At 41.1% G+C, this 27783-nt stretch overlaps 1 protein-coding gene and 1 pseudogene across 3 annotated transcripts in view; both read right to left on the bottom strand.

Annotated features, from left to right (window-relative positions):
- SASH1 (SAM and SH3 domain containing 1) overlaps positions 1-27783 on the bottom strand; it is a 264505-nt gene that overhangs the window by 53644 nt on the left and 183078 nt on the right. For both annotated transcript variants that reach the window (XM_081251035.1, XM_081251034.1), the window contains exons 6-8: positions 25655-25741; positions 23569-23681; positions 8392-8493 (exon numbers count right to left, since the gene is read on the bottom strand). In XM_081251035.1, coding sequence (XP_081107161.1) covers positions 8392-8493; positions 23569-23681; positions 25655-25741 — 302 coding nt within the window. The remainder of the gene's footprint in view (positions 1-8391; positions 8494-23568; positions 23682-25654; positions 25742-27783) is intronic.
- Positions 21249-22350, bottom strand: LOC308626188 (lanosterol 14-alpha demethylase-like; annotated as a pseudogene). Its single transcript has one exon. The product of its transcript is annotated as a lanosterol 14-alpha demethylase-like (transcript).

Here is a 27783-nt window from a genome sequence, read left to right as displayed (position 1 = left end):
CCAGTATTTTAAAAATGACAGTTAGGGCTTCCCTGGTGGTGCAGTGGTTGAGAGTCTGCCTGCCAATGCAGGGAACACGGGTTCATGCCCCGGTCCGGGAAGATCCCACATGCCACGGAGCAGCTGGGCCCATGAGCCACGGCCGCTGAGCCTGCGTGTCCAGAGCCTGCGCTCCGCAACGGGAGAGGCCACAACAGTGAGAGGCCCGCGTACCGCAAAAAAAAAAAAAAATGACAGTTAATGGCGAGGTAGAAGATCGTCACATAAAGCAATAGAGGCTGGCGTTCATTGGGTATTTACTTGGTGCCATTTAATCCTTGCAAGGCCCGTGTGAGGTAGATACACTCGGCCCAAGTTTTGAGGCACAAAGAGATGAAACAACTTGCCCTCAGATGCAGAGCTAATAGGTGGCAGAGCTGGGATCTGGACCCAAAGTCTGACTCACATCTGTGAGCTTTAACCAGCCCCCTCACCGGGCAAACGCCTGGCTTTCCCGAGGCCAGAGCCTCCTTCCTGTCTAACTTTGTTTAAAGATGATGATCTCAAGGGACTCACAGCAAACACACGCCTCAAACTTTGGCCCTTCTCCCAGGGACAAGGCTGGGGAGAGAGGGTGGTGTGGAATAAATGACAAGAAGTCATCTAAGCAGTGGTTCTTGGTCAGCTTATGTCCAGTGAGAGCAACAGTCATCTTTCTCACAAGACTTTGTGACACATGTTATTCCAATGGACTGATTTTGTCTCTAGTCTCTCCATAAGCTACAGGTCTAAAGAATCATTACGTCTACTCTTCTAAAGAGAATTTTAATATGTCTCTATTTTACTATCATTTTCATTTCAAAATTACTTTCGTTAAAATTAAGAGGAATAGTGCTTCCTCTTCCCACCCAGCCAAGTAAAAAAGAAATTTGTAGAAGGTATCTATGAAAGTCTGAATAATCATCTCAAGGCTTCAAGTATGCATTAAAAGACCTGAATCAATAAGAGTTACCTTTGCTATAGTTATATTTAGAAAGATTTAGAAAAGTGTCCCTTTTTTTGACACAGTGTAACATAGCATGGCATGAAGATGCTAGCCCAAGCAAACAGGGTAAAAAAGCCCTCTGGCAAATTACCGCTAGGCCATACTTCTGCTCTTTCTCCTGGTCAAATTAGAAGTCAAATGAGTTGAGTAAAGCTCTTCCTCTGTTCAAGAAATAAAGAGCCAAAGCACACATCCAACCATGTTGTATTTAAGCCTAGCTAGTATAAGAATTAAAGCTACAACAAGCAGAACCATTTTCTAGCCACAAATCAAAACTTACCTTGCCAGTGAGAACCCTTTTCAGCTGAAACCCATATGTTGTTACGAAAAAAAATCCTTTAGGAAGAGAGATTCAAAGAAAACATATCAACATGATTAAAAGCAAACTGTAACTTACATTCAGTAATGTAAGTTATTTTTATGCTTGGAATCTATTCTCTCTTAAATTTCCTTATAAAACCAATAATATAAGAGCAGAAAGACAGTAGAAAGAAGGTCAACCATTTACATAAAGATACCTTTACTGGACCTATAATGTCAACTTTAATACTAAGGTCTATGTGAATCTTCACATAGTTTATGCATCCAATAACTATTTACTCAAAATCAGCAAAAATATGAAAATCTTATTTTTAAAAAATCGCTGGTACTATCTATAGGTGGAAGACAATTCTGTACATCCATCATGTATTGTCATTAAAAAAATGACAATGTTGTTTGGGAATCAGATTTCCCCAAACAACCAAGCTAATACTATTGGTTTCTATCTTCCTTTAACACCTTTGCAATATAAAAATAAAACTTCTGATAAGTTTTAACTTATAGGCATTGTCTAGAAAAAGAAACCTATTCAAAATAAGAATTCTTTTCACTTTATTAATTATATTTAAGAATAGCCAAGTTTTAAAAAATCTGGTTCAACCCAGAGTCCTGGACTCTACAAAGAGCACCTTGCATTTACAGACGTCTCTTGGACAAGCAGAAGCATCGTTCTGCCCTGAAAGGAACACCCCATGAGCATGAGCTCTGTTCTCTGACCACATTCTGTATTAAATGATTAAATTGTCCACCTTTTCTTTGGCCGTAATAGAAATTAGGCCATTCACCCCAAGAACCACTAAAAAAGTAACTTTGTGGAATGCTCTCCTGGCCTTCAGCACACTATCTTTTAGAAAGTTCTAGATTAGACTAAGGCTATAGCAACCTCTTCTTCCAAAACAACAGACCTGAATCTTCTGGCTGGAAGACAATGGCTGTAATTGAGGTAGGTGAAATGACTCTGAAAAGCCTCAGTAAAAACCATCTCCTGGTGAGGGCCAAGTTTATGGTTTATAATTTTAGAAAGCCCCCAAAAGATTTAAGAGTCTTGCATCATGCCAACAATATGGGGATATTTTAGTTGCGACCTTGAAAGTCCTCAATCAGGGAAACACTTAAAATAGTATTTTGTAAAAAGTGGAAGAAATGACCACCTGATGTTGTGTCTTTGTTACCCCAAATCTGGACACAGTTCAACCACATGACTCCCCAGGTTAGTGGCAAAGCTATATTCAGAATTGGAATTAAAGGTTATGCAGAGATGCACATATGGGTGTAAGGTATTATTATAACACCACAGTGATAACATAGCACTCTTTGCACAAATATTTCCCAACTCTAAATTTCCCCAAATGTAAAAGTGATCAATTATGAAACGATGACTTGATTTACAAAATAATTCACTTCACAAAACATTTCACCATAATTGCTTCACCCTGGTAAGGAGCTCCAGATACAGAAACAAAATTCCAACTTTTTCTGGAACACAGTTTGTATGAAGTGAAACAATTGAACGCGACCAAAATAGGTGTCTGCAATGGACTCTAAGAGCTCTGGTGCTTTACTGTCCTTGTTGTTGCTTTAATATTTCTTTATATAGTATATATTAAAAAAATAATTTGAATAGCATCATAATCAAATAATTTACAATTTGACATTTTTCAGAAAGAGAGTTCACTGGAAGTATTTCAGGTACAGATCACCAACTCTTACCTACCATTTTTGTAAAAACAAAAACTATGATTTACTAAAATGTACGCCTTGAGTAAAAAAACTTTAAACCCCAGTAAGATAGAGAGCACAATTTCTTTAAACATTTTCTTAATCAGAAGGTAAACTGAACCTCAATGCACAAAGCTGAAAGCTTAAAATGAGAACTCTTACAACCTTTCCCCTGCAGGAGGCGAAGGAAAACAAAAGTTACTAAAATAAAATGAAAAATATTAAAATAAGCGTTCAGATGTTTAACAAGGAATCCAGTTAAGTACGCAACCAGAAATTCTTTTTAAAAACTCTAACACTCACAACAGAAGTTTGTTATTAATGAAAAACAGCAGAGAACAGATTCCCCTCTGGCAAAGAGAAAGCTATTTTTCACTTCCCCTGGTAACTATCTTTAGTACTTTATACTCTTGGAAACTGAGAATGTGAATATGGATTTATTGTGAAGCAACATGCAATTATCGAATGCCAGTTCTGGGGGTGGGGGAAGCCTATGAATCAATGCAAATGAAACCCTAAAGCACGACAGGCATCAATATAGGCATTGAGGTCTGGTGACAAAGGCCTTATGATCTCTGCAACTTTCATGGCCTGGGCATTCCCCACTATGGCCAGTGGGCTATTTGCATCTCAGTATAGAAAAGAATCGATAGAAAGCTGAAAAGCCCTGGCCCTCGCACAAAAGATAATCAAAGCACCGAACCCAAGGCAGCTGGAGCAGGACACAGTGGGAATTATCTGAAATTAATTACCCTGCTAGTAGGCAAATGGAGCATCAGTAAGAAAGAATATTTTGGATGGAGTTTCTTGCTGAGTCTCCAGGAAACATGGGACGGACTAAAGTCAGGGTAGGAAGGGCAAGTGTCACATACATCGGGATCACAGTCAAGTACAAGCAAACTTCGGTGCCAACGGTTCATTACCATGTAGTAATGAACAGTGTGACTGAACATGGGTGTGGGTTGTTTGCACAAAGGCAGCTAGCAAAACACACAGAGTAAACAGCCTTTCTTCACAAAACTCTCTCCACTGCTGACTAGACTGTCTTCACCTACATCTTTTAGCAAAAAGACAAGTCATTCTAGAGCTTCTGGGAAATTGTGCTGGAAGTGGAAGGAGCATATCGTACTCCTGGCCCTCCCTCCAACTAGGAAAGGCTGAGTTTATTTTTGAGCCGTCTATGAAGAAACAGTTTGTAAGGAGTTAATAATGTAACCAGGTGCGCGAGTCTGTGTGAGCACGTGTGAGGCTAATTTTAACCTCTGCACTGCAGGGTAAACTCCACTGGGGCAGGGCCTCTCTCTCTCCTTCACCTTTGTAACCTGGATACCTAGCGTGAAGCCTAGTACATAGCAAGCGCTCTGCAGAGGCTCCACAGATGCCTCCTAAATGAACAAAGAAATGCTCAAGAGAACAAATGCCCAACTTTTAAGAAGTACCCATTTCATTGTCAGCTGATATCAAGGTGATGGTTGTGATTTACCCTCTGAAAGGGGTTCAACAAACCAATACTTAATATAATACTTTCTTAGCAGCTTGTTCAAAATGCCTACAGTACTCTATTTATAGTAACTTTTTCCTAAATGAGATAAGCCTCTCTCCTTACCATCTAAGTATGTGAGGTTTTACTACAGGCCTATTTCTCTGAATGGATAGTCTTGTAACCTCTCCCTTGACTCAGATGCTATTAATCAGGACAGTATCCAGTGAGACGGACACTAAAAGACCCACTATGGACAACTGAGGCTATGTGTTCTCCCCCCGAGCTGGGTTTGAATCACATCAGTCCTGAGTTATGATATTTATTCCTCATGATTCTTTGGATTCATGATTTACATTTATATTATGTTAGAACTAGGGGATAAGAGACCCCAAAAGGCACAGTGAAAACCATGGACATGGTTCCTTTGATTACCTCATAGTCCCAGGACATGCTGCTGGCTAGCATATGACACATTTATTATTATAAATGGTAACGTCTCAGCCCCCTCCACACAAAGGCAAACCAAGCAGAGCTTTCAAATTAATAATCCTTTGGGGTTTTTGTTTATTTGTTTGTTTGTTTTAGCTGCAATGGAATCTGGTGTTGGATTCAGGAAACCAGGGACAAGAAGGTAGTGGGAGGGTTATATTTACTAACGATATGCCATCATTTGTTACTTAGATGCAAAGAAGTGTAAAGACTGAGTCCATAGTCTCAAGACATAAAACATGCTCTTAAGGCAGCCAGGAAGGATGACCATTCAAATACAAGTTTGTTCACTAAATATTTCTCAAGCAGGCTACATGAGCTGAACACTGAGTTAGGCACTCATTGGAGACACAAAGATAATACAGCTGCCTTTCTTGCTCAAGGAGCTCACAATTTCCATGGAGGTTGAAATATATACAATGAATTCTGATACTCCAGGATAACTGTTAGGTTTCATGTAGCAAACTCGTTTAACAAAGCACAGAACAGGAAGCTATAAAAATACACTTGAGGATGCTAAAGTTTCAGAGGAGGTGGCAGTTGGACTTCACCTTGAGAGATGCATAGATTTTTACCTGGAAAAATTTGCAGGAAGACATTTTAGGTAGAGGAAATGCACAAATTAAAGCAGAGAGTGTGAAAATACAAAGTGTGATCAGTAAGGCATTCAGGGTCCAATGCGGATGGAGTGGAGACCTACAGGAGCAAGGGGTGACAGATGCGAGTAGAGAAATTGATTAGGGCCAGATCACAGAGGGTCTTGAGTGTGCCAAGAAGTTTGAATTTATCTTGTAAAACTGGAAAACCATCAGGCTTTTCTGAAACACACGAATGTAAGAAGGGAGGTATGTTTTGGAAAGATGACTGGCTGTATGGAGCACTGACAAGAGGAAACAAAAGTCTAAAGAAATGGAGGTAGAGTTGCTTCCAGACTTTAAGGAAGAGAGGACCTAACAAACAAAACAACTGCATAGTAGCTACAAACTACTCAAATAAACAAAATCTTGAAAACCAAAAAAAAATTGCATAATAGATGAAAAAGGTTAACTCCCTCCATTCTCCATGCAGTTTGATGATAGCACCTGAAATGTCTATTTGAAACTCTGGAATTCTAATTCCTATGATCTTGGTGGAACTCCTGAGAAGCAATGCTTGGGTCACATTAAAATAGCACGAATAATAAAAGGCATCAAAACTGGAAAAGAAAAAGAAAAATTGCCTCTATTCACAGGTGACATGGTCTTATATGTAGAAAATGCTAAAGATTTTACACACACCCACACACATCTGTTAGAGATAATAAAGAAATTCAGCAAAGTTGCAGGATACAAAATCAACACAGGAAAATCAGTTCCATCTTTATATACTGGCAATAAAAAATTCAAAAAGGAAATTAAGTAAACAATTTCATTTTATAATAGCATCAAAAAGAATAAAAAACTTAAAATTAAACTTAACCAAGGAGACAAGACTTGTACACTGAAAACTACAAAACAATGCTGAAAGAAATTCAAGAAGACATAAATAAATGGAAGAATAGCTGTGTTCACAGATTGGAAGACTTCATGTTAAGATGACAATACTACCCAAATCAATCTACAGGTCCAATAAAATCCCTATCAAAATCTCATGGCACTTTTCACAGAAATAGAAAAACCCATCCTAAAATTCATATGGAATCTCAAGGGACCTTAATAGCTAAAACAATCTGAAAAAGAAGAACCAAGTTGGAGGGCTCACACCTTCCAATTTCAAACCTTACTATAAAGCTATCTTAATCAAAACAGTATGATGCCTGCAAAGGAAAGACATATAAACCAAAGAAATAAAATAAGAGAGCCCAGAAATAAACCCTCACATATATGGTCAATTAATTTTCAAAAAGGGTGCTAAGACCATTCAGTGGGGGAAAGGACAGTCTTTTCAACAAGTGGTTCTGGGAAAACAAGGTATCTACCCACAAAAGAATGAGGTTGGACCCATATGTTATATTATATACAAACATTAACTTAAAATGGGTCATAGACCTAAACTTAAAAGCTAAAACTATAAACTCTTAAAAGAAAATATAGGAGAAAATCTTCACGACAATGGATACGGCAATGATTTCTTAGTTATGACACCAAAAATGAATGTAAATTGGACTTCAAAATTAAAAACTTTCCTGCCTCAAAGGACACTATCAAGAGAGTAAAAAGGCAACTCATAGAATGCGAGAAAATATTTACAAGTCATGTACCTGATACAGGATTAATATCCAGACTCTAAAAAGAACTCAACAACCAACAACAGAACAAAAAACCCAATTCAGCAATGGGCAAATAACTTGAATAAACACTTCTCTGAGGAATGTATAAAAATGGCCAAGCACATAAAAAGATGCTAAACATCATTAGACACTAGAGAAATCAAATCTAAACCACAATGATATCATTTTATACCCATTAGGATGACGTATCAAAAATGGGAAAATCACAAGTGTCAGTGAGGAAGCAGAGAAATTGGAACTTTCACGCAGCTGTCAGGAATGTAAAATGGTATAGCCACTGTGGAAAACAGTAGAGCAGCTCCTCAAAAAGTTAAACATAGAATTACCGTATAATCCAGAAATTCTACTCCTACGTATATACGGAAAGGATTTGACAGCAAGGATTCAAAGAGACACTTGTATACCAGTGTTCATAACAGCAATATTCACAATAGCCAAAAGGGAGAAACACCCAAGTGTCTATCAACAGATGAATAATTAAACAAAATGTGGTATATATGTGCAGTGGAATATTGTTCATCCATAAAAAGGAATGAAGTTCTAGTATAGCTGTAATGTGGACGAGTCTTGAAAACATGGTGCTAAGTGAAATAAACCAGACACAGAAGGAAAAATATTGTATGATTTTACTTATATAAAGTACCTGGACTCGTCAAATTCATAGAGACAAGAAGCAAAGTGTGGTTGCCAGGAGTTGGGGAAGGTGAAGAGAGAATGGAGAGTTATTGTTTAATGGTTATGGAATATCTGTTTCAGATGATGGAAAAGTTCAGGAAGTGGGTTGTGAAGATGGTTGTACAGCAAAGTGTATGTACTTAATGTCACTGAATTGAACACTTAAAATGCTTACAATGGTAAAATTTAAGTTGTGTCTACTTTACTTCAATTAAAAAAAAAAAAAAAACAGCATGAATAGCGCTGTCCCAGCTACCAGGTAAAGAAAAGAATAACACGTCAGAAGAGACACCTCTTTCCAGATCCAGGTGGGAGGTGGCGACTGCAAAAAGAAGTCTAAAGGCTGAAATTGTGTAGGCTGTCCCTTTTCAGTAGGAGTGGTTACGATGCTCAAAGAGACAGCAAACTTACATTGCAGTTTGATGAGCCATCGAACGGTGGGTAAGAACCGTCTGGCCAGTCAGCAGGGTCCAAGGCAGCTGACTGCCGGTGCTGGGCCTCATACTCCTTGAGCTGCAACAAGAGAAAATGGAAGATTGAAATGGAAATGATGGCCAAGGCTGTCTACCAAGCAGCAGAATGAATCCTTTGGGCACCTTCTTCGCACCACTGTTGGTGATCAAGTGCCAGCCAAAGACAAGGGTCACCCAAGTGAAAGGAGAAACACGTCCTCCCCTGCAGGTTTTCATCTAAATCAAACCAAGAGACACAACGGACTCTTTGTGTTCTGTTCCAAAAAGAACCTTGATTTTCCTTCTCCAACATCTTCCAACATCAAAACACCTTTCTCAGTTCAATTATAAGTTCAATAACAGAAATTGCCTGTAGTTTGACCTTTGGATTACCTCTCTTTGTGGAAGACAAAATGTGTAGACTAAGGACATTTTAGTAAAACAGAGGTGGAAGCCTGAAACTGATTTTTAAAAATCGCTTGCTTGTTTTGTTCTAGACTGCCTCATGTTACCAGTTCAATGTTATCAACTAACAAATGTTATGGGATTTATTGGGGATCCTATGGATGAGAGGAAAATAGTAGTTAGATATCTAGAATATGTTCAGAGACATTTAAAGTTTGGGCTTAAAAACTAGGTTTCTACTTTTTGAAAAACACAGAAGGACAAAATGAAATATTATAGAAAATTAACAAATTTAACATAGCAGAATTAGATGAAAGATCTTTCAGAACGGCCAATGTGAGAAGTTCCAGGTGTGTTTTCATAAAATACGTAAAAATTTAACTCTGTGTGTAATACAAATAAGTTGTCCCAGCATTAAAATTCTGTTATAAAACAGTTTTTAGATATGAAGTTAAGACATCGATCAAATCACGTTCCATGAATCAAGACACCAAAAAGCAGATACAATCTGACCTGACACCCAGGAGATGGTGCCAGGACCGTCCTTTTCCACTGGAGCTGTGTGGACATGGCAATGCCACTCCTCTAGGGAAAAGCAACTTTCCAAAGCATTATTTTCTACTATGAAGTTCTTTTCTGTGCATACTTGTGACAGGAAATGGACGAGGGGGAGGCAGACAGTACTGATTAACAGGTAAGGCTCCCCAATAACTGGAAGCCCTTGGGCAAATTACTTAACCCCTCTGTGCCTCAGTTCCTTCACCTGGAAAACGGGATGACAATAAACTATATCACAGGACTATTACCAGAATAAAGTAAGATAATGCAGCAAAGCTCTTAGTATACTGTACCCATGCAAGACTTTTTATGATGGTATTATTATCACCCTTGTGGTTTCAGATAAAAGAGCTCAAAGTTCACATCAATTTCAGGTATTTGAACTTTTGCTATGCAGGTGCTTAATATTATTTATTTATTTATTTTCTGTGGTACGCGGGCCTCTCACTGTTGTGGCCTCTCCCATTGCAGAGCATAGGCTCCGGACGCGCAGGCTCAGAGGCCATGGCTCACGGGCCCAGCCGCTCCGCAGCATGTGGGATCTTCCCGGACCGGGGCATGAACCCATGTCCCCTGCATTGGCAGGCGGACTCTCAACCACTGCACCACCAGGGAAGCCCAATATTATTTTAATCTTTCTAGTATATTAGGGGGATTAATATTGTTCTAATCTCTATAATATATTTAAGAGACATATTAGAATGCTCTTCCTTTCGAGATATATTGGTTTCTGAAGTGCATTATTCTTCCTGTATGATCGAAATAGCTGCCTCTGAAAAAGGGTGTTATCATTTGTTTTCTCGGGGTCTCTGCTCTACTTTCTAGGAAGCACTAAATAAAATCTTCATCTTTAGGAAAACAAAACAAATTCCTCACTAGTCAATCGTAAACAGACTTAATATTTTTCTTTTGTTATCTGTCCATTTCCATCGTTTACGTTGGTGCCTAAGAGTACATGTGCTACTTCTTCTTTTTTAAAAAAATTCATTTATTTATTTATTGGCTGCGCAGCTTGTGGGATCTTAGTTCCCCGACCAGGGATTGAACCCGGGCCCTCAGCAGTGAGAGCGCGGAGTCCTAAACACTGGACTGCCAGGGAATTCCCCGTGTGCTTCTTCTGATAAAGACTCAGATTTGTGCTCTATCCAAATTTACCTTGTGTTTTAATTTCCTAATTAAAAGAAAAGAAAACCAGGATCTCTAACAATTTTTTAAAGTGCATTTTACAATGAAAAAAAACTGGTTATTGTTTATATAATCACATTTGTGTATCCCACTCTGCTCCCAAAGACAACTGATCATGTTCATTTAAGAAACTTGTGTATTTTAAAGCAAATGGATAGAGTTTTAGTTTAATTCTGGAAGTTTTAAAATAATGACACTTTAAAGTGTGGGTGTGGGTGTCAGTCTGTCTGTCCATCTGTCTACCTTCACATCTTATTTTCCCTAGTCTCATAGTTTTCTCACACTTGAAGTCTATGACATGATTCTTAGAGGAATGACCATCTGTAGTAGGTTAATGCTTATTCTATCTTAAGGACCTTTATGGAGAGAGATTCTAAAATGTTTCCATTTCTAAGAGCATTTATTATAAAGAACATTTCTATTATATTTAATCTGAATCCCCTCCAGCTGCGATTTTCATTCATTTTCTTTTATGCTCTCCTCAGTAGAGATGAAAACAAAACACCGTGCGGTACATCCTAAAGATGTTCTGTCTAATATCCCTTCATATACTTGAAGACAGTGAAAAAGTTCTTTTCTGAGATAAATCCTTTCCGATTCCAGCCCAAGAGACCTATTTAAAAAAACCCTCAATCACTTTGTTGCTCTCCTATGGACTCTCTCCATGAGCCTCTCTAGCTGTCCACATTCCTATGATTGATGCACAATACCTGCTATGAGGAAATAATTTATATAGGTTCTCAGCTCATAATCTTGTGCTCTGGTATACCAGATGCCCAGACTCCCTTTAAAAGACTGTTCTCCGATTTCCCAATTACTGTAGATATCGACTCACATCTATATACCCTTCTCAGGAGAATTATCCGTGGTTGACAGGTGCTATCTCCCCACAGATGCCTAGAAGGCTGTTTCCTCCTCCCCAAAGAGGCTTTCAGCCTCTTTTTCTCTGGCAGGACAAACTCTACAGTGCAATTCACCTTCCAGAGCTCCCCACCCTTCCCTGTGGGATCAGGCTGAGGCTGAGACTAGACTTCTCCTGAAATCACATCTCTGTCCAGTTTCTTCCTCTGCCTCTCCTGCTTCCCTCTCTCACTTACAGGTTTCTTGTGAAAGCTTTTCTTCAATAAATCATGTGCACAAGAATCCACATCTCAGGCTCTGCTTCTAGGGAACCTGATGTAAGACAGCTGGCAATAAGAAAAGTTCACCATGCCAAAACATCAGTCAAGCCAGTGACAAACATCAAGTTTTTTTTTTTTTTTTTTCAAATCCCACAAGGACTTTATTTTGGACTTCCACACAGATATGACCTTGTGGAACCCAACACATATTTATCAGGTGGATAAATACATAATATTTAGTAATTAGATCAAATTACATGAGCAAGTGTTTAGTATCAATATTGATACATTATTTTTTAGGGAACCTGATTATTAAATCATGGTCACAAATCTCTCTCAATTTCCTTAGACACTGCCTCCAGTTAAAATGTCAAAGGACGTATTTTTCAACAACACAGCTCCATCATGGCTGAGCGCCATCATACCAAAACAACAGTGTTCTCCTTTATGCAAAGCTTTAAAAGTGAGTTTATTCCTTACCCTTCCAATCTCACATACACCACATAAATTACCCAGATAAGTTAATAACCTGTAGCTTCCAAGTGTCTCATGGGCTTTCTATACCTTGCAGAACTAGTCCAACATTTGAATACCCTGAATTTACTCACCAAGAGCTATGAACAGTCTTAAAATTAGCACCTGTAAATTGTGTTGTCTAGAATACGCTAATACTCTAGATCCCCCTAAACGATTGTTTTAACCAGTGTGCTGGACTCCTTAAAGCATACAGAGTAAGTAACCATCATAAAACCATTAGAAAATGTTTGAAGTGCCATTAGATTTGATGGAACTATTCAGTTAATAAAATATAAAAATCATAAGTTAAGCTGCTGTCTTTTTTTTCACTTTTTTTTTCTTTCTTTTTTATTAGTTTCTGCTTTATAACAAAGTGAATCAGTCATACATATACATCTGTTCCCACATCCCTTCCCTCATGCATCTCCCTCCCTCCCACCCTCCCCATCCCACCCCTCCAGGCGGTCACAAAGCAGCGAGCTGATCTCCCTGTGCTCTGCGGCTGCTTCCCACTATCTATCTACCTTACGTTTGGTAGTGTATATATGTCCATGCCTCTCTTTCGCTTTGTCACAGCTTACCCTTCCCCCTCCCCATATCCTCAAGTCCATTCTCAAGTAGGTCTGTGTCTTTATTCCCGTTTTACCCCTAGGCTCTTCAAGACATTTTTTTTAAATTCCATATATATGTGTTAGCATACGGTATTTGTCTTTCTCTTTCTGACTTACTTCACTCTGTATGACAGACTCTAGGTCTATCCACCTCATTACAAATAGCTCAGTTTCGTTTCTTTTTATGGCTGAGTAATATTCCATTGTATTATGTGCCACATCTTCTTTATCCATTCATCCGACGATGGACACTTAGGTTGTTTCCAGCTCCAGGCTATTGTGAATAGAGCGGCAATGAACATTTTGGTACATGTCTCTTTTTGAATTATGGTTTTCTCAGTGTATATGCCTAGTAGTGGGATTGCTGGGTCATATGGTAGTTCTATTTGTAGTTTTTTAAGGAACCTCCATACTGTTCTCCATAGTGGCTGTACCAATTCACATTCCCACCAGCAGTGCAAGAGGGTTCCCTTTTCTCCACACCCTCTCCAGCATTTATTGTTTCTAGATTTCTTGATGATGACCATTCTGACTGGTGTGAGATGATATCTCATTGTAGTTTTGATTTGCATTTCTCTAATGATTAATGATGTTGAGCATTCTTTCATGTGTTTGTTGGCAGTCTGTATATCTTCTTTGGAGAAATGCCTATTTAAGTCTTCTGCCCATTTTTGGATTGGGTTGTTTGTTTTTTTGCTATTGAGCTGCATGAGCTGTTTATAAATTTTGGAGATTAATCCTTTGTCAGTTGCTTCATTTGCAAATATTTTCTCCCATTCTGAGGGTTGTCTTTTGGTCTTGTTTATGGTTTCCTTTGCTGTGCAAAAGCTTTGAAGTTTCATTAGGTCCCATTTGTTTATCTTTGTTTTTATTTCCATTTCTCTAGGAGGTGGGTCCAAAAGGATCTTGCTGTGATTTATGTCATAGAGTGTTCTACCTATGTTTTCCTCTAAGAGTTTGATAGTTTCTGGCCTTACATTTAGGTCTTTAATCCATTTTGAGCTTATTTTTGTGTATGGTGTTAGGGAGTGATCTAATCTCATACTTTTACATGTCCCTGTCCAGTTTTCCCAGCACCACTTATTGAAGAGGCTGTCCTTTCTCCACTGTACATTCCTGCCTCCTTTATCAAAGATAAGTTGGCCATATGTGCGTGGGTTTATCTCTGGGCTTTCTATCCTGATCCACTGTTCTATCTTTCTGTTTTTATGCCAGTACCACACTGTCTTAATTACTGTACCTTTGTAGTATAGTCTGAAGTCAGGGAGCCTGATTTCTCCAGCTCCGTTTTTCGTTCTCCAGATTGCTTTGGCTAATCAGGGTCTTTTGTTTTTCCAAACAAATTTTGAAATTTTTTGTTCTAGTTCTGTGAAAAATGCCAGTGGTAGTTTGATAGGGATTGCATTGAATCTGTAGATTGCTTTGGGTAGTAGAGTCATTTTCACAATATTGATTCTTCCAATCCAGGAGCATGGTATATCTCTCCATCTATTTGTATCATCTTTAATTTCTTTCATCAGTGTCTTATAATTTTCTGCATACAGGTCTTTTGTCTCCTTAGGTAGGTTTATTCTTAGATATTTTATTCTTTTTGTTGCAATGGTAAATGGGAGTGTTTTCTTGATTTCACTTTCAGATTTTTCATCATTAGTGTACAGGAATGCCAGAGATTTCTGTACACTAATTTTGTATCCTGCTACTTTACCAAATTCATTGATTAGCTCTAGTAGTTTTTCGGTAGCATCTTTAGGATTCTCTATGTATAGTATCATGTCATCTGCAAACAGTGACAGCTTTACTTCTTCTTTTCCAATTTGGATTCCTTTTATTTCCTTTTCTTCTCTGATTGCTGTGGCTAAAACTTCCAAAACTAAGTTGAATAAGAGTGGTGAGAGTGGGCAGCCTTGTCTTGTTCCTGATCTTAGTGGAAATGGTTTCAGTTTTTCACCATTGAGGACAATGTTGGCTGTGGGTTTGTCATATATGGCCTTTATTATGTTGAGGAAAGTTCCCTCTATGCCTACTTTCTGCAGGGTTTTTATCATAAATGGGTGTTGAATTTTGTCGAAAGCTTGCTCTGCATCTATTGAGATGATCATACGGTTTTTCTCATTCAACTTGTTAATATGGTGTATCACATTGATTGATTTGCGTATATTGAAGAATCCTTGCATTCCTGGAATAAACCCCACTTGATCATGGTGTATGATCCTTTTAATGTGCTCTTGGATTCTGTTTGCTAGTATTTTGTTGAGTATTTTTGCATCTATGTTCATCAGTGATATTGGCCTGTAGCTTTCTTTCTTTGTGACATCCTTGCCTGGTTTTGGTATCAAGGTGATGGTGGCCTCGTAGAATGAGTTTGGGAGTGTTCCTTCCTCTGATATTGTTTGGAAGAGTTTGAGAAGGATGGGTGTTAGCTCTTCTCTAAATGTTTGATAGAATTTGCCTGTGAAGCCATCTGGTCCTGGGCTTTTGTTTGATGGAAGATTTTTAATCACAGTTTCTATTTCAGTGCTTGTGATTGGTCTATTCATATTTTCTATTTCTTCCTGAGCCAGTCTTGGCAGGTTGTGCATTTCTAAGAATTTGTCCATTTCTTCCAGGTTGTCCATTTTATTGGCATAGAGTTGCTTATAGTAATCCCTCATGATCCTTTGTATTTCTGCAGTGTCAGTTGTTACTTCTCCTTTTTCATTTCGAATTCTATTGATTTGAGTCTTCTCCCTTCTTTTCTTGATGAGTCTGGCAAATGGTTTGTCAATTTTGTTTATCTTCTCAAAGAACCAGCTTTTAGTTTGGTTGATCTTTGCTATCGTTTCCTTCATTTCTTTTTCATTTATTTCTTATCTGATCTTTATGATTTCTTTCCTTCTGCTAACTTTGGGGGTTTTTTGTTCTTCTTTCTCTAATTGCTTTAGGTGCAGGGTCAGGTTGTTTACTCGAAATGTTTCCTGTTTCTTAAGGTGGGATTGTATTGCTATAAACTTCCCTCTTAGAACTGCTTTTGCTGCGTCCCATAGGTTTTGGGTTGTCATGTCTCCATTGTCATTTGTTTCTAGGTATTTTTTAATTTCCTCTTTGATTTCTTCAGTGATCACTTCGTTATTGAGTAGTGTATTGTTTAGCCTCCATGTGTTTGTATTTTTTACAGATCTTTTCCTGTAATTGATGTCTAGTCTCATAGCATTGCGCTCAGAAAAGATACTTGATACAATTTCAATTTTCTTAAATTTACCAAGGCTTGATTTGTGACCCAAGATATGATCTATCCTGAAGAATGTTCCATGAGCACTTGAGAAAAATGTGTATTCTGTTGTTTTTGGATGGAATGTCCTATAAATATCAACTAAGTCCATCTTGTTTAATGTATCATTTAAAGCTTGTGTTTCCTTATTTATTTTCATTTTGGATGATCTGTCCATTGGTGAAAGTGGGGTGTTAAAGTCCCCTACTATGATTGTGTTACTGTCGATTTCCCCTTTTATGGCTGTTAGTATTTGCCTTATGTATTGAGGTGCTCCTATGTTGGGTGCATAAATATTTACAATTGTTATATCTTCTTCTTGGATCGATCCCTTTATCGTTATGTAGTGTCCTTCTTTGTCTCTTCTAATAGTCTTTAAAGTCTATTTTGTCTGATATAAGAATTGCTACTCCAGCTTTCTTTTGATTTCCATTGGCATGGAATATCTTTTTCTATCCCCTTACTTTCAATCTGTATGTGTCTCTAGGTCTGAAATGGGTCTCTTGTAGACAGCATATATATGGGTCTTGTTTTTGTATCCATTCAGCCACTCTGTGTCTTTTGGTGGGAGCATTTAGTCCATTTACATTTAAGGTAATTATTGATATGTATGTTCCTATTCCCATTTCCTTAATTGCTTTGGGTTCGTTATTGTAGGTATATTCCTTCTGTTGTGTTTCATGCCTAGAGAAGTTCCTTTAGCATTTGTTGTAAAGCTGGTTTGGTGGTGCTGAACTCTCTCAGCTTTTGCTTGTCTGTAGACGTTTTAATTTCTCCATCAAATCTGAATGAGATCCTTGCTGGGTAGAGTAATCTTGGTTGCAGGTTTCTCTCCTTCATCACTTTAATTATGTCCTGCCACTCCCTTCTGGCTTGTAGAGTTTCTGCTGAGAGATCAGCTGTTAACCTGATGGGGATTCCGTTGTGTGTTATTTGTTGTTCTTGCCTTGCTGCTTTTAATATGATTTCTTTGTGTTTAATTTCTGACAGTTTGATTAATATGTTTCTTGGCGTATTTCTCCTTGGATTTATTCTGTATGGGACTCTCTGTGCCTCCTGGACTTGATTAACTAGTTCCTTTCCCATATTAGGGAAGTTTTCAACTATAATCTCTTCAAATATTTTCTCAGTCCCTTTCTTTTTCTCTTCTTCTTCTGGAACCCCTATAATTCGAATGTTGGTGCATTTAATGTTGTCCCAGAGGTCTCTGAGACTGTCCTCAATTCTTTTCATTCTTTTTTCTTTATTTTGCTCTGCAGCAGTTATTTCCACTATTTTATCTTCCACCTCACTTATCCGTTCTTCTGCCTCAGTTATTCTGCTATTGATCCCATCTAGAGTATTTTTCATTTCATTTATTGTGTTTTTAATCGATGCTTGATTCATCTTTAGTTCTTCTAGATCCTTGTTAACTGTTTCTTGCATTTTGTCTATTCTATTTCCAAGATTACGGATCTTGGAAATAGAATCTTGGATCAGCTTTACTATCATTATTCTGAATTCTTTTTCAGGTAGACTGCCTATTACCTCTTCATTTGTTAGGTCTGGTAGGTTTTTATCTTGCTCCTTCACCTGCTGTGTGTTTTTCTGTCTTCTCATTTTGCTTATGTTGCTGTGTTTGGGGTCTCCTTTTTGCAGGCTGCAGATTCGTAGTTCCCGTTGTTTTTGGTGTCTGTCCCCAGTGGCTAAGGTTGTTTCAGTAGGTTGTGTAGGCTTCCTGGTGGGGGGGACTAATGCCTGTGTTGTGGTGGTTGAGGCTCGATGTTGTCTTTCTGGTGGACAGGTCCACGTCTGGTGGTGTGTTTTGGGGTGCCTATGGCCTTATTATGTTTTTAGGTAGCCTCTCTGCTAATGGGTGGGGTTGTGTTCCTGCCTTGCTAGTTGCTTGGCATAGGGTGACCAGCACTGTAGCTTGCTGGTCGTTGACTGAAGCTGGGTGCTGGTGTTGAGATGGAGATCTCTGGGAGATTTTCGCTGCTTGATATTATGTGGAGCTGGGAGGTCTCTTGTGGACCCGTGTCCTGAAGTTGGCTCTCCCACTTCAGAGGCACAGCACTGACTCCTGGCTGCAGCACCAAGAGCCTTTCATCCACCCGGCTCAGAATAACAGGGAGAAAAAGTAGAAAGAAAGAATTAGTAGAAGAAAGAAAGAGAGAGGGAAAGAAAGGAAGAAGGGAAGAAAGGAAGGAAGGATGGAAGAAAGAAAGGAGGGAGGGAGGAAGGATGGAAAGAAAGAAGGAAAGAAAGGAGGGAGGGAGGGAGGAATGAAAGCAAAAGGAAGAGTGAGTGGAAGAGGGGAGGGAGGGAGGGAGGGAGGAAGAAAAGAAAGAAAGAAAGACAGGAGCGAGGGAGGGAGGAAGGAAAGAAAAAGAAAGTGGAAAGAAGAACGGTGGGAGGGAGGGAGGGAGGAAAGAAAAAGAAAGAAGGAAAGGAGGAGCGGAGGGAGGGAGGGAGGAAGGGAAGGTAGGAAAAAAGGAAAGAGCAGGTAAAGTAAAATAGAATAAAGTATGAAATATAGTAGCGTTATTAAAATTAAAAAGTAATTATTGAAAAAAAAAAACGGACCGATAGAACCCTGGGACATATTGTGGAAGCAAAGCTATACAGAGAGAATCTTACACAGAAGATTACACATACACATTCACAAAAAGAGAGCAGGGGGATAAATCAAAAATCTTGCTCTCCAAGTCCACCTCCTCAATTTGGGATAATTCGTTGTAAAAAGAGGAAAAGGGCGAGAAGTCTGAAATCTTGCTTTCTAAGTCCACCTCCTTAATTTGGGATACTTCGTTGTAAAAAGAGGAAAAGGGGGTAAAGTCTTAAATCTTGTCCTCAAAGTCCACTTCCTCAATTTGGGATGATTCGCTGTCCATTCATGCACTCCACAGACGCAGGGCACATCAAGTGGACCGTGGAGCTTTAATCCGCTGCCTCCGAGGCTGCACAGAGAGATTTCCCTGTCTCTGCTCTCACAGCTCCTGGGTCTCAGCCTTGGACCTGGCCCCGCCTCTGCGCATAGGTCGCCGGAGGGCGTCCGTTCTTCGCTCAGACAGGACGGGTTTAAAGGAGCCGCTGATTCGGGGGCTCTGGCTCACTCAGGCAGAGGGGAGGGAGGGGCGCGCAGTGTGGGGCGGGCCTGCGGCGGCAGAGGCCGGCGTGACGTTGCAGCAGCCCGTGGCGCTCCGTGCGTTTTCCCGGGAAAGCCGTCCCCGGGTCCCGGGACCCCGGCAGTGGCGGGGTGCACAGGCCCCCCGGAAGGCGGGGCGGACAGTGACCCGCGCTCGCACACAGGCCCCGCGGCGGCGGCGGCGGCGGCGGCGGCGGCGGCGGCGGCGGCGGCGGCGGCAGCCCCAGCGTCCCACGCCCGTCTCCGAGGTCCGCGCCTTACCCGCGGCTCGCGCCTGTCTCCGGCGCTTCCCCAAGCAGCCCTCTTAATGCCCTCTCCTCGCGCACCAGGAAACAAAAGGGAAGAAAAAGTCTCTTGCCTCTTCGGCAGCTCCAGACCCTTTCCCCGGACTCCCTCCGGGCTAGCCGTGGTGCACTAACCCCTTCAGGCTCTCTTCCTGCCGCCAGCCCCAGTCCTCTCCCTGCGCTCCGACTGAAAGCCGACACCCGAGCCTCAGCTCCCAGCCCCGCCCGCCCCGGCGGCCAAGCAGACAAGTCTCTCGGGCTGGTGTGTGCCCGAGGGCACCGATCCTCTGTGCGGGAATCTCTCCGCTTTGCCCTCCACACCCCTGTTGCTGTGCTCTCCTCCGCTACTCCGAAGCTTTCCCCCTCCGCCACCTGCAGTCTCCGCCCGCGGAGGGGCTCCTAGTGCGTGGAAACCTTTCCTCCTTCACGGCTCCCTCCCACTGGTGCAGGTCCCGTCCCTATCCTATTGTCTCTGTTTCTTCTTTTTTTTCTTTTGCCCTACCCAGGTATGTGGGGAGTTTCTTGCCTTTTGGGGGGGTCTGAGGTCTTCTGTCAGCGTTCAGTAGGTGTTCTGTAGGAGTTGTTCCACGTGTAGATGAATTTCTGATGTATGTGTGGGGAGGAAGGTGATCTCCGCGTCTTACTCTTCCGCCATCTTCCTCCGGGTCTAAGCTGCTGTCTTTTTAAATTACACACTGTGTACACAGAGTTATCTTGTAAACTTCATTCTCTTCAAATGCTTTTGCAGCTGACAGTGGTGTTTCACATATTAGTTCCTTGCAGCCTTTTTCATTTTCATCTTTGTATTGACAACTGGGTTTTCAGGAATGTGAATCATAGCTGTATACTTCACAGGGGGAAAATACTCAGTAGTGAGATCAAAGTCATAAACAAAGCAGAGTGGACCAAGTTGTATTCATCTGAACATAGGCAAAATTTTCCCAAATACAACGACGCATTGGGGGATACACTCAGCTCCAAATGACACATAGGCAAACTTCTCTCCTGATGCTGGTTGTCCTATCAGGATTAAAATCTAGACATTCTATACGGGTCTTTATTTTTCCCCAAAACTTTCCAATTAATTCATTTAAATTCATTAATGTTGCAAAAATACGATGTATAACAAATCAGGACAGAAATTACTGTATGCCTAACAAGTCAAAGAAAAAGAAAATATTACATCTTCTTGTTAAATCAAGACCAACCCTAGTATTTCTTACAGGGACCACATCAACATCTTGCACACACAGTCTTCAGAACTGAATTTCTCACACTGTAAAAGGAGAGCACTAGGCTATGCAACGTTATCTGAACAATGGTCAAATGATCACAGTACGCTAATTGTGTCTAAATGGCAGCATGTGAACTTATGGTAAAAAAAAAAAGTTTGAATCTTTGAAATATATATCAAAGTACATTAGTGCCTAACGAACTCTGAATTGCGCTCCATGTGCCCCAAGGGCTGTGCAAGTCAGTGCCCTGAACACCACAAATATTTACTAGCTAGCTTATGTAAATAAACTGTTGAAGGAGCATAACTCTAGAAAATTCAAATACAAAAAGTGCAGTGGAGTAGCTAATTAACATTATTTTCCAAGTTCCTCCTTAGCTATGCTGAATGGAAAAACACATAAAAATTTCAAAATGCAAATGTTTTAACCTCTGGTAGAATGTCTTATAAAACAGAATTAGACAGCCACCTGAAACAGATTATAATAATTCTTTAGTAACATGAAAGCATTAAATACCTATGGGTCTTTTAGACTCTGACTGACAGTGGGAGAAACACATGCCTGATGCCCTGAAGGACCATTCTTATCATGGTCATTACAGAAGGTCTAACTCTTAATGTTTCTTTTATATAACAATCAAATAAATTTTAGATACTTGAGCTGATCATAAGTTAAAGGAGGGAGATCCTTCATTTTTCTTGAAGTGTTTTATCTCTGGCTAAAAGGAAGCCCATCCAGATACTAGTAGCCAAGGATGTATGTTGCCCTGACAAGAGCAGACCAACAAGCTTCCCTGTTACTTCATCATCTGTCAAAGGACACCCACCTTTGTGTGCAGAATCTAATAAAGTTTGGAAATGTCATCAATATTTTCTTTCTGTGTTTCTGGATTGCCTTATAGAAAATATTATTGATGTCTTGATGAGCTCCATCCTAAAATTAGGCAAAGGCAGCCAGCCTGGCAACAGGCAGACTCCACGGCTAAAACCTCCATCCAACCTGCATACAGCTGTGCCACCTTTTCATAGAGTTGACTTCTGATTTCCTTTCCATGTAAACAATGGCTAGCTGTTAAAATTATCAGCTCAGAAAGAGCATCAAACAAATTTTTTTCTCCCCAACTTTGAAAGTATTCCTTTGTTTCTTTTTCAATTATAGAAACGTGCTACCTCAAGTTGACTATGTTAAGGACACTTTTAACATCTTCTTCTGCCCCAGGAAAACTGGGTTAGATACATCCTATGCAACTCCCTTTCCAAACACAGACGGTGTCAGATGCCTGCAGACATCTTCTGCATTTAGATCTTCAAATTTACAATTAAAAACAGCAACGTAGCAGCAGCACTCACCAGAACATAAGTAAACATCTTGCCTACCACGGTAAAATTAATACAGGTCCATGTTTCTCATATGCATTTTCTAGGAATTCAGCTGGACTTTTTTCAAGTGCTATGACATGCTCAAGGAATGGCACTGGAGAGATGTTTGGTGGCCTTTTTGCCCTAGCTGGCAGCTAGACGGGGTGGCCGAAGGCACGGTGGAGCAGGGAGACCAGACTGAGGGCGAAGAGCAGGCGTAGGTGGTCAGGAGCATGGACAAGACACAGCCACCTGTTCCCTGCTCCATCATTGCCCGGGCACTGCTTCAGTCCCCCAGAGACGCTGGAGGCAAGATCACCTCTGCTTCTCCGAACCAACAGAGCGAGAGAAGCTGGCAGATGGGCATCTGGTGGGGACCTTGGCCCTCAGGTCTCCTACTACAGGTCCCACCTCCCACTCCCCTCAAGCACTTGTTTTTTTCCAGCATTGTGTCAGCAACAAATTAAACTTTTTTTTTTTTTTTTTTAACTATTGAGGTTTAGAGTCAGGTATACTAAACTAAAGTATGTCTGGCACTGTTTCAAGGTTTCAGACCTTCAAGATTCTGCTTAATGGTAAAGTCATAACTCATCCAATGATTCCTTAGTGACTTGAAAATTCTAAACCTGCCTAATTTATGACTTGTCTACACCATCCCGAACCAAGTATTCAAAGTCAGAATCCAAGAATTAACCAGCCAGTTAGCTGGGCAACAACAAAGCAGGAGATCTCTTAAGAACTGCTATCTTGCTATCACAAACGCTACTCCGGTGTCCTAAAGGTTAATTAGGCTTCTTTCAGTGCTTAATTTAACTCAGAGCAAAAAAATATGACACAATAAACTGTAATACCTACTCAGAAATGAAAGTAAGCAAAAGTTTAAGGTTTACAGATAAAGCTTGACTTTGAGGTTAGTCAAAGTTTAGTTTGTTGAAGGCATCTTATAGAACTAATGCTTATAATGGTTGTATTTACTGTTTCTCTGGTGGTTATTTAGTAATTTATCATTATCAATCTTATCAGTATATTCCTATACCCTTTGATGTCCCTGTCCTAGTCTGTTTGAGCTGCTATAACCAACCACGATAGACCGGGTGGCTTATAAACAACAGAAATTTCTCACAGTTCTGGAGGCTGGGAAGTCCAAGATCAAGGTGCCAGCAGATTTAGTGTCTGGTGAGGACCCACTTCCTGGTTCACAGAAAGCACGTGTCCTCATGCAGCGGAGGGGGGTAAAGGAGCTCACTGGGGTCTCTTTTACGTGGTCACTCACCCCATTCATAAGGGCTCCACCCTCATGATCTAATCACTTCCCAAAGGCCTCACCTCCAAAATAACATGACTTGGGCATTAGGATTTAATATATGAATTTGGGGGGGGGGCGCGGGGGGTTGGGGTGGAGGCATTCAGTCTGTAGCAATCCCCCAACATTTTTCAATGCCAGGAGGTCAAGGGCTTACAAATGAAAACCAAACATCTGCGCTCTTACCCTAGCAAGTGCTTCTTCAATGGTGATCATCTTTTCCTTGACCATCATCATCAGCTGAATCCGTTCCTCATCACTCATTGTTATCTCACTTGCAACATAACCCACATCTTCTCCTAGAGATCGAAGAAGAAAAACAACAGGAACAGTTGAAGAAGAAAATAAAAAAAGATAAAACAGGATGCCAGTCTTGAAGGCTTGTCATCTAGGACTACAGAAGGATGTAATTCAGGCGCACCGTCTAGCGCTGTTACTGATGGAGCCACAGGACCAGGAATGGGCTGCTTTGTAGGAAGCCAGTGAGCCTATCTCACTTGGAAACAAGCTCCACGAACAAATGGATGTGACCATGGAAACAAATCCTTCAAAATGATCAGAGCTTTTGTGATGGAGGGTCTAGTGGAGGAGTTCTGGAAGAAGGCGGACGGGGCGTCTGGAGTGACAGGTGAGGCAGGGACCTGATTTAAAGACCCGGCTAGAGCGAACAAGCACTCCAAGGCTCCTTCGGCTGAAGGTTCTCCGCGTCCTTCCATTTCAAACATGAACAAGAAGATGTTTTTGCAGAGGAGGGAGAGGAAACCCTCTTTCACGACAGAGAACTTGAAGGCCACAGAGTCTGCTGCAGGACAAAACCTGCATCCTGGGGAAAGCCTAGATCCCTACTCATCTATTTGACTGTTGTTCCTCAGGGGACATGTGCAAATAAATATAATCTCAGGTGTGAAACATCTGGAGATCATTAGAAGGAAGGTACTATCTATGCACGTATCTGAAAGTATCACTCTCATAAATATGTTTCCAAACTGTGAGGGGAACTCAACTTCTAGCTCAAAACTGAAGGCAGGGGGCTTCCCTGGTGGTGCAGTGGTTGAGAGTCTGCCTGCCCATGCAGGGGACATGGGTGCGTGCCCCGGTCCGGGAAGATCCCACATGCCGCAGAGTGGCTGGGCCCATGAGCCATGGCCACTGAGCCTGCGTGTCCAGAGCCTGTGCTCCGCAACGGGAGAGGCCTGCGTACCGCAAAAAAAAAAAAAAAAAGAAAAAAAAGAAATCCACGTGAGCCGGTAAACTGTTGGCTTCCTCCCTCCATCCCTTTCTCTCTCTTTCACCTTTTCTTTCTTTCTAAATAAGACTTTGTTAGAATCCAAGGTTTACTCTGAATCATAAGTGATGCTGGGTGTGTCTCAAAATGAAAGACTGGGAATGCTTAAGAAGAACTCTCTCAGAGCAGGACAACTTAAATAAGCCCACTGATGGCTGCCGAGGAACCCAGGTGTGCCACTGACACACACTGTGTCCATTTTTCTCATTTCCGTGTGTAGGAATAACTGGAGAAGCATCCTGCACAGGCGAGGACACCAAGATTTTGTAAAAGAAAATAAGTCGTGTCAGTGGTGAGCAACTAAAAATGTTCATCTAATGATAACCTTATCCAGCCAGACTGGAATCTGGAAGTAGCTTCGTTTCCCCTCCCTGTCTGAATACTGGAGAAACATAAATTATATAACCGGGCCTCAAAGGGATGACATATTTACTTACTATATAAACAACAACAGAAGACTCAGCTAAGGGGAGGGCAGGACTGCCTTCACAAAGCAGTCCGGGCAAATTCCCATGATGTCAGCCCATTAGACAGAGTTTCCAAGGGTAACAACCCCGTAACTGTCCCCGCCACAGAAAAGCACCAGCAGTTCAGAAGATTGCAAAGGCCCCAAGTGGCAGGGCAGGGGGGAGGGTCCAAAACTCACAAATGCTAAGACTTTCGGGACCTTTTTAGGGTCCATCTGGGCCAGTAAAGATCTCCCTGAGGTTGACGTGACTGAGAAAAGGAAATATTTGGTCGCTGCTGTCAGAGTTATAAAAGAAAGGACTGCGAACTCTTTCCAATTTGATTTCTTTGATTTAAAAAAAGAAAAAACAAACCCCACTGGGATGAAGTCTTAAAGTAATGACAGGAATGTCAGAAAAGCTGCACAGCGTATGGGCACGTGCAATGACTTATTCTAACTTACAGCATCCATTTAGATTAGCAGCTTCTTAACATTGTAGAGCTAAAAGGACCTACTGTCTGCCAGCTGTGTTACAGTACCTTTTGAAGTCTGTCTCATTATTCCTTTCTGATTCTTTCGGAAGTTCTGCCAGAAATACTTATTTTTCTTCTTCCAATCTACTTTTCCTTTAAAAAAAGAAAAAAAAAGGCACAAGCAATAAATTCATGAATAACAAAAGTAGCCTCTTCCTTACAACTCAAAGCTTGTAAGAATACTTTGATTTCACAAAAAGACAGTGCTTCTCTTTCAGTTTGTGAAAAGACTTAGAAATGCCTATAAAGTTGTTTAAAAGAAATGCAAATTTCCTAAGAGCAAGAAATGGTACAGTAGGGTTAAGATGAGAAATAAAGAAACATCAAAAAAGCAGGCAAGGGCTTCCCTGGTGGCGCCGTGGTGGAGAGTCCGCCTGCCGATGCAGGGGACACGGGTTCGTGCCCCGGTCCGGGAAGATCCCACGTGCCGCAGAGCGGCTGGGCCCGTGAGCCATGGCCGCTGAACCTGTGCGTCTGGAGCCTGTGCTCCACAACGGGAGAGGCCACAACTGTGAGAGGCCCGCGTACCGCAAAAAAAAAAAAAAGCAGGCAAAACATGCATTCTTATTTTCACTTTGATGTTTAACTAGTGTGTCTAATTCTGCCTTGTCTTGTGGTATAGTTTTCCCCCTTTGGTCTCAGCCACAATGATTTCAACTGAACCACAAATAGGATACTTTAAAAAGTTAACTTTGTTTTGTTGTTATTCCTGTTGTTGATCTACCCTTGACTTATTTCTGTTATCCCAGGTTTAATGACAAGAACAGGATGGTTGGTATGTGCTGTGCACACCGGTCAGTAGAGCTGGTTCCACGTGTCTGTGGGGTTGACAGACCCGTGGAACCAGCTATTTCTCTATGGTGTGGAATTGGCACGGGTCTAGCTATGGCGTAGGTGGGGCACGAGTCCCACCTCTCTGATACTCAGGCTACCTGCTGACCTACCTACAGCTCACTCAGGGCACCATGATGAGAAAAGCAGGCTGCTATCCTGCTGTGACATCTCCCAACTCGGTCCCCCGCTCCTGTCTCCCATCCTTCCCAGACTGTTCTGGGTGACTTTGAAGTGAAAACAAATTCACTGCCATGGCTAGACAGTTTTCGTATCTGGTCAGCTTGTGATCATCAGGAACAAGTAATACCTTTTCAAAAGCAAGAGGAAAGGGGGAAAGTAAGGAAAAGGAAAGAAGAGGGTGGCCCTTTATTCTTTAAAAATAAAACAAAGAAGCAGCAGCCCTATCTGCTCTCGTGGACGGGGCACACCCAAAGCTGCGCCTTCGTCACCGTTCGGTGTCTGGTTGCTCCACGGCCACTGGAAACAGGGTCCAGCGGAGTGATGCACTGTTGGTTTCCACAGTCTAGACTGGTGGTGCCAGGCAGTGTGGCACAAAACAGACCCGTGGAAACCGCGCGCAAGGGGCTCCCAGGCTAAGGGCATTATTTGTCAAAGCGGGATGCCCTCGTTATGTTCTGACAATCCCCAGGACTCTGGGAAGGAAACTGGAGTCCGCTAGCCTGAGGCTGCCTCTGCACCCAGAATCTGGAAGGTGTCTGCTACCTCTGGGCTAAACACAACAGCAAGTATCAGCCATGAAAGGTTACAGTGAAGTAGGATTATCACTACTTGAGTCTTTCTCACAAGCAATGTGCGAATAGAATGTATTTCTTGTAAGCTATACTCTCCCCTTCTCCCATTTTAATGTTTCTGAAATGGAGGTGCAGCTTAAGAAAAAAATGGCAAGAGCTAACATTTATCCCGCACTTAGCATGTCCAGACGCTTTGTATCTAATGGCATATCTCACTTAATACTCACTCACAATGAACGTATGATGTGTTCTTGTTTCCATTTGTGGATGAGAAAACCGAGGCTTAGAGAGGCAAGTGACTTGCCCGAGGTCATAACTAGTAAAGCTGGTAGTCATGATTCAGATCCAAATCAAAGCTTCATTTGAGCACTTAGGCACCTAATCATGATTACTTTGCCAGGCTTTCTTAGACCCAAACAGAAGAAATGTTACAAAATCAAGAGTGGATTTTATAACACCTTAATTGTGCATAATCTTTCCTTCAAAAGTTCCAAATAGAAGGATTTATCCTAAGGACGTGATCAGGGATAGGCTCAAGGATTTTTAGTG

Source organism: Mesoplodon bidens, assembly GCF_964165515.1.
Source record: "Mesoplodon bidens genome assembly, chromosome: 12".
Taxonomy (NCBI): Eukaryota; Metazoa; Chordata; class Mammalia; order Artiodactyla; family Ziphiidae; genus Mesoplodon; species Mesoplodon bidens.
This window is presented reverse-complemented; position numbering and strand designations above follow the sequence as displayed.